The sequence below is a fragment of the Coccinella septempunctata genome, chromosome 8 (genome assembly GCF_907165205.1).
Source record: "Coccinella septempunctata chromosome 8, icCocSept1.1, whole genome shotgun sequence".
Classification (NCBI taxonomy): Eukaryota; Metazoa; Arthropoda; class Insecta; order Coleoptera; family Coccinellidae; genus Coccinella; species Coccinella septempunctata.
Genome location: NC_058196.1, coordinates 19,429,469 through 19,441,479, shown reverse-complemented (window position 1 = coordinate 19,441,479; position 12,011 = coordinate 19,429,469). Strand labels below are relative to the sequence as shown.

Here is a 12,011-nt window from a genome sequence, read left to right as displayed (position 1 = left end):
CTTTCAGCAGCCAATGGGACACCCATCGCCACGTATGGTACAACCACCCTCACGCTGAACCTAGGACTACGCCGAGATTTCACATGGAGGTTCGTCATAGCAGACGTATCGAAGCCCATCATCGGCGTCGACTTCTTGAGTTTCTACAACCTGCTAGTGGACGTGAGGAACCGAAGACTTTTGGACGGAACCACCCAACTCACTACCCAAGGAGAAGTGGCTGAGTGCTCCATCCCAGAAGTCAAGACTGTCAACGGATCCTCCAGGTATCATGATCTACTAACGCATTTTCCAGAGATCACCAGACCTGCAGGAGCACCAGAACGCATCAGGCACAACACGAGGCATCACATCAAGACGATGCCCGGACCACCAGTAGCTTCGAGACCACGACGTTTGGCACCAGATAAGTACAAGGCAGCCAAAAAGGAGTTCGAAGCCATGCTACGACTAGGAATCGCCCGTCCATCCAAGAGTCCATGGTCATCCCCACTGCATCTCGCACCAAAGAAGGGTTCTGACGAATGGAGACCGTGTGGAGACTACCGTGCCCTAAACGCTCGGACTATCCCCGATCAGTATCCCGTGAGACACATCCAGGACTACGCCCACATCCTCCAGGGGAAGAAAATTTTCTCAACCCTCGATCTAGTGAGGGCGTACAACCAGATTCCCCTGGCCGAAGAAGATGTTCCCAAGACCGCCATCACCACGCCATTTGGATTGTTCGAGTTCCCAGTCATGACGTTTGGACTACGGAACGCAGCACAGACTTTCCAAAGATTCATCGATGAGGTTCTACAAGGACTGGACTTCTGCTTCAGCTACATTGATGACGTACTGATCGCCTCATCGTCCGAAGAGGAACACATGGAACATCTTCGGATCATCTTCGAGAGGTTCCGCAACTACTCCATCGTCCTCAACCCAGCAAAGTGTATCTTTGGACAACCTGAAGTGAAGTTCCTTGGTTACCTCGTCTCTACCGATGGAACAAGACCACTGCCAGACAGAATCCAAGACATACTGGGGTACAGTCAACCCACAACCGCCAAAGACCTTCGAAGATTCCTGGGTATGATAAACTTCTATCGTCGTTTCATACCCCGAGCATCACAGACACTTGCACCTCTCCACGACCTGCTTGTGCCAAAACTGAAAGGAAAGGCGAAGATCTCATGGACCCCAGAAGCCACTGCAGCCTTTGAAGAAGGAAAGAAGATGCTAGCTTCAGCCACCTTGCTTGCGCATCCCAAGGACGCCGCTCCTCTAGCCTTAGTAACCGACGCGTCAGACACTGCAGTAGGAGCTACTCTACAACAGTTGGTCAACAGCGAATGGCAACCACTGGCATTCTTCTCCAAGAAACTGTCACCACCGGAGACTTATGGAGCGTACGACCGTGAACTGCTAGCCATCTACCTAGCCATCAAACACTTCAGACACATGGTAGAGGCCAGAAACTTTACAATTTTCACGGATCATAAGCCATTGACGTATGCCTTCAAGCAGAAGCCAGAGAAGTGCTCGCCCAGACAGTTCCGCCATCTGGATTATATCTCGCAATTCTCCACCGACATACGCTACGTACCAGGATTACAGAATGTCGTCGCTGATGCCCTTTCAAGAGTAGACGAAGTGACTCCAACCTTGGACTATGCAGCATTGGCCATATCGCAAGAAGATGACGACGAACTGCAGAGATATCTACAAGGTGACACAGGATTGCTGCTACGGAAGATGAAACCACATGGGTCAGAAATCGCTGTGTACTGTGATACATCCACACCTCAGGCACGTCCATTTCTCACCAAATCATTCCGCAGAGCAGCCTTCGATACCATTCACAGACTGGCACATCCCGGAGTGAATGCATCCATCAAAATGGTCAAACAACGTTTCGTATGGCCTTCAATCAACGCAGACTGCAGAAAATGGTCCCGCAGCTGTATAGAGTGTCAGCGAGCCAAAGTCACTCGCCACGTCAATGCTCCACTGGGTACTTTCATGCCACCAACACGTCGATTCGACCACGTGCACATGGACATCATCACCATGCCACACTCTGAGGGCTACCGATACTGCCTCACTTGCGTCGACCGATTCACTAGATGGCCAGAAGCCATCCCACTCCAAAACCAGGAGGCATCCACCATCGCCAGAGAATTTTACACAAACTGGATAGCGAGGTTCGGTACTCCACTTCGGATCACCACTGATCAAGGAAGACAATTCGAGTCGAGCCTGTTCAACGAATTGAATAAGTTGACTGGCACGAATCACATCCGTACTACCGCCTATCACCCAGCAGCAAACGGCATGGTGGAGAGAATCCATCGACAACTTAAGGCAGCAATAAAATGCCACAAGAACGACCGATGGACCGAAACACTCCCAACCGTCCTCCTCGGAATGCGAGCAGCCTGGCGAGAAGACCTAAAAACAACGGCAGCAGAACTAGTATATGGAGAGCCACTCAGATTGCCTGGAGAATTCCTGGATTCCAGAAGTACGGATGACAGCGAGAACACATCCGACTTCATAGTGAACCTGAGGCAACAAATGCAAGAAATAAGGCCCACTGACGGAAGCCACCACGTAGAGCAGACCAGCTTTATATTCAAGGACTTGGTAACTTCACCTTACGTGTTCGTCCGGCATGATGGTCCGAAGAAAGGCCTGCAAAACCCCTACGACGGACCATACGAAGTGTTGAGTCGAAGTCCAAAACACTTCGTAATAAAAATAAACGACAAGGAAACGACAGTTACAATCGACAGGTTAAAACCAGCCTATGTCATCGCGGACGACGATATGAAGAACCAGCCAATGCAAGAACACCCTGTAGAACCCGATAGAGAAGATCAAACTCCAGCCCAGGAAAGAACAACTACTAGATCCGGCAGAAGAGTTCATTTTCCCAAGAGATTTCTACAATATGTTTCGTAACTTCGTCACTGGTGGGGGAGTGTGTAGGAAATGTAATAATTTCCTCGAAAATAAATTCACATGCCGAATTCCTACAACAAATTCGACGAGAAAATCAAAACGAAGAAACATAGGAAACCACTCCTCCTTCGTCGTACAATTTCATTGGTGCAGAGAAAATGTTCCGAAAATGGTATAAAAAGAACCCATATGGAAAGCAAAGATCATTCATCCATTCACATTCACATTCAGCGATCGAGACAGACGAACACCAGCTTTGAAAATTACGCATATCGCTTCCGCATTCCAAGCCTGCACACAAAAAGGTTTTTCTCAAAACCACTCCAGCTACTCGAAGACCTGCGGTCCCAACACATCTGGCCACAATTATCAGTGCGACACTTGACCTGCATCCCGAGCCTGCATTCCGGACGTCAACAGTGACCGCACATTAGGGCGAAACAAATTCGTTTTTGTTAAAACGACATTGCATATATTTTACTCTTCAGGGCAACCCTCATAAAGTTGGGTTGAATAAAAACTGTGATATTCTCTTTTGAAATATTTTATTTCAATTCCCTTTTCCCTGGTAAAACTAACGATAGTTCCAGCTCAACAGACTATTCAACCCACAATATTCTGAACGCTCAGGACTGAATCAGGGGGGGTTAACTCCCTTGAAATGATTTTGTTCGGGCAGAAGTAGTGCCATCTATCGAGTTTTTTCCTTTTAACTATCGACGAATAGATATCTTAGAGTAGATTTCTTCACGAATATCTATTTAATAGCAGCAACTTTGATTGAGAAAGAAGAAAAAGAATAAAAACAACAACAATGTGATGGAAGTCAAAACTTTTGACGTGAAAATGTAAAAAATGATGTGAGGAAACCGTATGTGGTGGAATATTTAGCCAGAAAAACGATGAAAGATATTATAATAAATGTTCGGATTGCTTGGAAGTAATTAAGGCTAAATGAAGCCAAACACAAAATTGGTGAGACCCTCCTGAACATTTAATACTATTTTTCATCGCTCAACTCTAAATATCCTCGCCAAAATAACTCGTTTTAATAACCCAATTCAAAATTAGGGAAGAACTCAGGGGGCAAGTAGATGTTGAGGAGTTTCAATCCCAATATGAGGAGGTATTATCTTCTTTTATTCCTATAGATTAATTTTTCCAATCAGATGTTACCAAATCTACAAATTGAAATTTTTTTGGCGAGTTTCAAATCTGATGCGCATCATTACTAATTTATGTCGGAGATTAGATTATTTTCGGCATAAATTTGTAATGATACGCGACCGAAATTTCAATCTTGATGTATTAAAATTTGAACCAAATGCGTTGGCAGTTCAGTAGGCATCTGTAATTCTGGTAGCAACGCTGCCAAAATCATGCCAGCGAAAAAGGAAAAAACTCGATAGATGTCGCTCTATAAGGAAACAAATTCAAACAGAGAGTTGCGCATCTATAGGTTATCTATGGACTGAATAACGCTTCAAAACAAATTGACATTTATCCGTCAACCAAGCGCGTATTCTGCGATCAAGTTTTGTGGAAACGGTGGTAGATATTAGATAATAAGCATTCAAGTTGGTGCTACGAAAACTCTGATTTCAAATAATATAGCTTTTAACTATATGAAAAAAATGCCAAATCAAATTTGCTTCTCTTACAATTAATCAACTTTTTCACATTCCATAAGCATGAAAATATCATAATTATACAATGATAACACGGATAATAAAATTATTAATATTTATTATAATTAAACAAGGAATAGGATATTGTGTATTCGTAATTCATATTTCGGAGGGGTATTCTCTAGAACGTTTGTTTCATCCACTTCCAGAAGTGTAATTTCATGTATAGACCCTTTGAGGTTGATGAAACCATCTCAATCACCATGGAATTCTCGAATGTCTGTGGTTTGATAGGTGAAGCTTCTATATTATGAAGGGTGGCTCTAAGAACCTGAAGTTTAAAATTACCAATTTAATTAACAATAAATAATCAATGACAGGGAAGGGAAGTGATTGACCAGCCATTGACGAAAGCTTTGTAAGCTAATTATCACACAACAGTAGTAGAAAGTTAGGAACTTACTTGTGAAATTTAGAGTCATTCGGGGCAACTATGCGCACTTTTGCCTTTCAAACCATACCGTAATGGTCTCAAATGTTGAAGCTAGGAAAATTAAAACATATTCATAAGATAGAGTATTTTATAAACTATAAAAAACATCAAAAAGCAAACAAACAAAAACGTTTTTTTTTCTGCGAATAAAAATTTGAACACAGTGCTCAATGAACCGCACAAGCAAAACAAATTACAAAATAATGTCAAAAAACTGTTACATTATTGGAGAAATGTTGTTTATTGTCAATACAGAAGCGCTTTTTTACAAGCAGTGCATAATTTTTCGTACCACCATTCATGGTGAACACAACACTTGATACATTCCTCTGTTGGTAGCTCTTCATATTTTTCTGAACAAATAGGACAATATTGATCCAATTTCAACCAAGAAAATCAACAATGTCGTCATTTATTCCTCACTGAACTAATGCCCATATAATGAATCTATGCGCACACTTACCCGCGCACACTTTCCCCAGTGAGCCAAAATGTGAATTGACGTTCTTATAGAGTTCAGCAGCTAACAGAACTTAAAATTTTTTATTATACATTTAGACTAATATGCGCATGATCGAATAAAATATTGTTTAACACTGTCGGACTCTCAGAACTTGGACCTGGCAGAATTTGCAGAGATGCTAAAAATTATAACAAGAAAACTAGTAAATTTGATTGATTGCAAACAAAAAGATAACGAAACGTCTCACGGTGCAGTGCTATGAAAAAATAAAATAATAATAATTTGGCGATTCTGAGCCTTTACTTCACCCAAATATGAACCCCTCGTTCATACATTTCATAGTCGAGGTATACGCACTGCGCTCACTTACCCTCTGCGCTCAGTCACAGAACACACCTTGACTTGCTTTATGCGCTCAGTTACCCCGAATGACTCTAACTCTAGCCTCTTTAAAATTAACTTTGGATGCATAAGAATATTATACCGAACCAATGCTGTATGTCTTTCTACTACAAAATGATCAACAAATCACAGCTAACGAAGTAAAATGAAGCAAAACCAACTGCAAATCCAAAGTTTTAATAGTTTGAAGTCGGCCATATTGGTATGGGGAATCTTTGTTTTGTTCACTTGACACTTTTTAAACCTCTTATGTCCCCTCCACTCTTTTCCTTCATGCGAAAACAGATGGGTTCACTCAAAAATTTTTCGGATTTATTCAACTTCCCAGAAAAATCATTGTGAAGCTAAAAGTAATACATATTCTGAACCCCTCTTTTTCTGAATTCTTCGAAAATTAATTTAGTGTATCTCCCAGGAAGTCAGACATATTCCGAAAATGCAACTCTCCGCCTTGTGATAAATTTGGAAATTTCTAGTGACTCAGGCTGGGTAGCGTATTCTTTGTATATTTTCGAGATAAATTCCACATTGCCTCTTCCGCTATTTTCGCTGTTATTTCATTATCGATCGATATTTTGAAGCGAAATGTCAGTAGTGATCACAACACCCCGCATCTCTATTCAAAATCAAGGGGTTGTGCTTTGTGCTCACCCCTAGTTAGAGGTTTGAAGTTACGAGAATGAAAAAGAAAAGTATTTTCCACATTTTCGAAAAATGGATGTGTTAATTTTTCGATGGACCACCCTGCATATTTCTACAAATTATTTCCAATAACTTCATTGAAAGTGATTATTCTGTATTTTATGTTCTTAGTATAATTTCTTTCATTTAATTAATTTAATATTTTATGAGAGACGTTGTCGCAAAGTTGGTCATGGCTACGTCGCGTCATGAGGTAAATTATTCTCAAGTGCGTAATCGCCCACATAATAGGATGATAAAAATAACGAATCAAAAATATGCATATTATTCTATTTATTTTTCCTACAAATCCCATTTTTTTGGTGTAGATGTAATTTATCTATTCTAGAGAATTTTTTTTTACAACAGTCACAAGAATGTGGCTTCGAACCTGTGTGAATTCGCAGATGCCTTTGTAAATTCGATGTATGAGAAAATTTCAACGAACAATATGTACATTTGTAAGGTTGTTCTTTTGTATGACTTCTTAAGTGCTTGTTCATATCTCCTTTATGATGAAATTTTTTTCTACAATATGTACATGTGAAGGGATGCTTCTTTGTGTTACTTGTACTGGCAGAAGCTAGGGATTCCACAGTAAGTGGTATGGAACTTGAACTTCCCTCTCCTGGATCTTCAATTCGAATATCGCTTGTGATTTCTGCCAGAAGATGAAGGTTCTCAAATTCTTTCTGAAAATTCGTTTCTGCACATTGTTCTTCGTCGAGGTTCAGTTGTAATGGTGTATTTTCTTTGACATTCCTATCTCTCGATCCTTTCGTAGAATGAGAAGTATGCGGTCCTTCAGATAGTCGACTTGGTGAGGTTGCCTGCTGTGTATCTTTGTTTGTAGTTGCGTCTTCGACTGATGGTTTTCTGATAGCTTCGACACAATCTGAGAAGTTTTTTTCTTTGCGATATTTGTTAAATAATCTTTTACGAAAAGGCAGATACTTGTCACATTTCGTTTTCGATTGTTCTGAAGATTCAGTCATACTTGAGTGGCAATAATTTGTGATTATATGTTTGCATAAGTTCCTTCGTCCTTTTATTATATTTTCTGGATGAATCTCTTTAATGGCTGAACACCCAAAGTGGTTTATAACCCGAGTTAACTGAAATAGTTCAAATATTATTGAAATAGCAAAATGGCAAGCAATTACAAAGTAGGCAATATATGTTTTTCTTGTAATTCCTTTTTCATCAGACTATTATGACGATTGACGATGATATGAGAGTTATCAAGCAAGAATGGAAAATTTTCTTACGGTTTCGTGAATAAGTTGAAAGAGCAAGTAATATATCAATAGTCTCTCATTATTTGAAACAAAAGAATAATGAGAAAGAGATAAACCCTATATCAGTGTGGCATGAATACCATAAGGATGCGTAGGTACTGTTTGTTTTAGTGGAGTTTCAATGCATGAAAATAATAACTAAGCGAATGTAAATTTTGGTAATCTGTTTTTTATTTTACCTGGGAAACGGTTATTATTATTATTTGAACCGGTGTCGTTATGGCTCGATTTTTTCGGGAACTGCGACCATGTAGATCTTTTGTTCTTTACCCTACTCCTTCATAGGAACCCAAGGAGGTCGTCAATGGTGTTGATAAAAACGACCTTAGGGGCCTTGGCCATTACCTCGTGAGTATCCAGGACCGGTTTCCCCATTTGAAAGGTTCTAAGGCCAGCCAGCTCTGGACACTTGCATACCATATGTGTTCAGCTGTTTCTGCTTCTGATTCACAGAGCCTACAAATCTTATCTGTTGACTTCCATATACGGTACAAACGATATTTGTCCCGTCAGCGGTCCCACCATCACCCGAAGCTCAGCTCGTGACAGCTTTAGCAGTTTTCTGGCGAGTTGCACCCCCCTGTTTCTGGTGTAGGTCCGGTGAAATCATCACGAATTTCTTTGACTGAGTTAGTCCAGAAGTGTTTCTCCAGAGGGTTATTATGTTGTTCAACTCCCATTGTTGGACCGCTGCTTTATATTGGTATTTTCCAAGCTCTGAGAAAGGCTCAGGCCCAGTAGGTGTTAACCTTGATGCTCTTTTTGTGAGTTTATCGGCTTTTTCATTTCGTTCAACACCACAATGCCCTGGTATCGCTAATAAAGTCACTTTATTGCCTCTAGCAAGTTGCTTTGTGGTATTACGGCACTCCCATGTCAGCAGAGATCCCTGGCTGTGTGATTCCTGGTACCTCAGCGTGGCCTGGCAGTCGGTGGTGATATAGATAACCGCCCCTTTGAGGTTCATTTTAAGACAATCCAGAGCGCATACCTAAACAGCCAGAGTCTTAATGGCCTTTGGTGGGATTGAAACATATCCACAAAAAACGACTAGTCCGAACACTTGTGGAATCCGTGCTCTGCTATGGATCGGACCTTTGATACTTGCTCTGACACGAGACGTGAAACTCAGGCAATGGACATGGATTACCTCAGAAGAAGTGCTGGCATATCACGAATGGAGAGAAAAAGAAATAAAGAAATTAGACATATAATAAAGGCAGAGGAAACGCGGCTAGAACTTATAGAAAAAACAGGTCTACAGGTTTGGCCATGTGCTACAGAAGCGAGAGGAAAGGCTCCCCACCAAATGGTTAGGTTAGATGAAAAATTTTACTTTGTTCAATGAGTATTAGAACCTAAAAGAAATTTTTGTTAATTCATAAGAAATTCATTCATCATAGATGCTGTGTTAGAATGGCATGAAAACATAAAAAAAATAGAGAGTTGTCAGTCGGGAATTTTAGAAAAGTCAGTTGAGAATTAAATATTTTCGATAAGTTGCGATTCCGTTGATTTGAATAACAAGTTTACGTACAAAATAAAATAAAGTTATAATAAACGGATCGTAACAGTACCTATTCTTCATATTTTCTCGTATAATGAGCCGTTTTCGATTAATTCGATGTAAAAAATAAAAAATATCCGTGATATTCGGAAAATTAGGTACTTTGGCTGAATGCAACTCTGTTTAAAAGATCCACAAATGTGTTGTGTCATAGATTCAGCTTATTATTGTTATTCTGAAGAAAATTTTGTTTCTCCAGGGATTGCAAAGCTTGGGCCTAGCTCATTAGGAAAACTTAAAACGGCTATATATTTTTATCAGGTCCGAATCGGGAAAAATGTTAAAGAAAAAAAGTATTTCGTTTGACATCAAGAATCTACTGTTAAAATATTTGTACCAGTCAAAAACTCATCGTGTATATGTGATTTTATGAGAAGAAATTCTAATTCATATAGCCTTAATCGAAAAATTGAGTTTGAAAAATCCATTTTTTGATATTTTACTTTTTGAACGATAATTTCTCGAATGGAAATTCATTTTTTTGAGGCAAGGAAGATAATCAGCCCTGGTAAAGTAGAAATTTCGAAATTTTGTTAACCAAATTTTTTGTTTTGAAATTAGTCTTTTTTATATTTTTAGTCATAAAAAGTAGGAAAATGCATATTTGGCTTAGAAAAATTACTGCTCATTTAGCAAAAGGAAATCTATATTTTCAGTGATTTTCATTCGAAGCATTTTTGTTACAAGAAAAATTATAAACGAAAAGTCGGTTTTTCGCATTTTTCAACATGAATATGAGGTTATATGTCAAAAATCGGCAAATAAAAAAGTTATATAATCGGCAATTATCTATAACTCTAACCTTATCAATTTTTTTCAATGCGAGTTATATAGTTCAACTGAAAATCGTAAAAATCATTTTTCACCCCTAAAAACCCACCACCTATACGAGACCTACTCCCTCCTTTACCGAGTTTTCTTCATTAATATAAATTCTCTTTTAACTTATAGGTACTGAATTTTCCGACCTACCACATACGGTTGAGAATTTTCCATTCAAGTTTTTAAAATCGGTTTGGCTGGGTTTAGGAATAAATTTCAGAGAAAATCAAAATTTATGCACATAGCGATGTTACAACCATTTATAAAAAGTCTGTTTACCTAAATAATAAAATTAAGATAATTTTTGGTGAAACCATTGTTTGAGGAAATGATAAAAAAGAAATTTTGGCTATTCGTGAAATCAAACTAAATTATGCGATGAATGTGTGAAAAATTTCTGCCAAAATTTTGGCTATTCAAAAGCAATAGATATAGATCGACATAAAATCAATCTCAGATAATAAAGACCACAACTCACCGGAACTTTAGGTATCTCAACAGTGTAAATCACTTCACATTTTCTTGAATGAACCAGGCAATGTAAAACAGCCATCACTTTCGTACACCTCGCTGATAAAACAAAATTTACCGGAGATCGGAACTGACAGTGAGTAACCGACACATCAGGGTTTTTCAAATGTGTCGCCATGTGCTTTCTAGAGCTACGTCACGGATTGGGGAAGACCTAGCTGGAGTTCGACGACTGGATATTACACGGGGATATCGGGAATCCCCAAATTGGAGGAGCGACGGTGTTTTAATTCATCGCGCTAGACTTCTAGATGAGTACGGAGCGGAACTACAACAGGTAACGTGACTAATTTCACAGGAATTCCGTGATCTCGATTTCTAATTATGGTGGAAGTTCCCTAAATAACTCCAACCAATGGAAAGATTATTTTTTTGAGAGTGGAAATGAAGAAAAATACAGTTAAACGATTATAGTGTGCAGACTGCATTGTTCATCCTGGAGAGGTGCTATTTTCAACTTTTCAGAATTCACTAATTTGTCTGCACGTCATTAATTTTTCAACATAATTTCGTTCGTTCGCTTACATTACATCAGGACATAGTATCTAAGTATGTAGTTGTTTTAAGGATATTTTCCGGGTCCACAAAGCTCAATAGGGGAATTGGCACTTGATTGAGAGATCTATACGAGGATATATTCAAAAATTCTTAGCCTTCTATAGTATCAAACAAAATTTCAATTTTCAATGTCAAAATATTTTATTTCTCAACTTATTCTCCTCCTTGGATACATGTATTACAGCGAACCTGCAACGTCTCTAGACCTTTCAAAAACAATGTTTCTTCTTGCTCTGCAAACCAGACCTCCACAGCTTTCATTACCTCCTCGTTGAAAGAAAATTTACGACCTTTTAAACTTTTTTCAGTTGAGGAAAGAGATGATAGTCGGATGGAGCCAAATCTGGTGGATAAGGGGGGTTTTCTAGTAATTCAAACCATAAATCACGAATTTTTTGCATGGCAACATGAGATTTGTGTGCAGTTTCTTGCAAAAACAAAACGCCTTTGGATAGCTTTCCGCGTCTTTTCTCTTTAATTTTTTCCCGTAGAGTGGTCAGTAATGTCGAATAGTAATCTCCGGTTATTGTTCTACCCTTATCCAAAAAATCAATCATGATTATTGATTACTCCATGGCAATCCCAAAAACAGAAGCAAGAACTTTTCCAGCAGATTTTT

At 39.2% G+C, this 12,011-nt stretch overlaps 1 protein-coding gene across 1 annotated transcript; it reads right to left on the bottom strand.

Moving 5' to 3' along the window:
- Positions 1 to 4,758: 4,758 nt before the first annotated feature.
- Positions 4,759 to 11,357, bottom strand: LOC123318353. Its single transcript, XM_044904963.1, has 2 exons — positions 10,782 to 11,357; positions 4,759 to 4,908 (listed from the first exon to the last, which is right to left on the bottom strand). Exons 1-2 carry the CDS (start codon positions 10,950 to 10,952, stop codon positions 4,759 to 4,761), a joined length of 321 nt encoding a protein of 106 aa, XP_044760898.1. The 5' UTR covers positions 10,953 to 11,357.
- Between the last annotated feature and the right edge of the window lie 654 nt (positions 11,358 to 12,011).

Coding starts and splice junctions, on each gene's coding strand:
- LOC123318353 (XM_044904963.1), bottom strand. CDS start 10,952: ATGGCGACACATTTGAAAAACCCTGATGTGTCGGTTACTCACTGTCAG. Junction 4,909..10,781: donor TTGAGATACCTAAAGTTCCG/GTGAGTTGTGGT, acceptor TTTAAACTTCAG/GTTCTTAGAGCCACCCTTCA.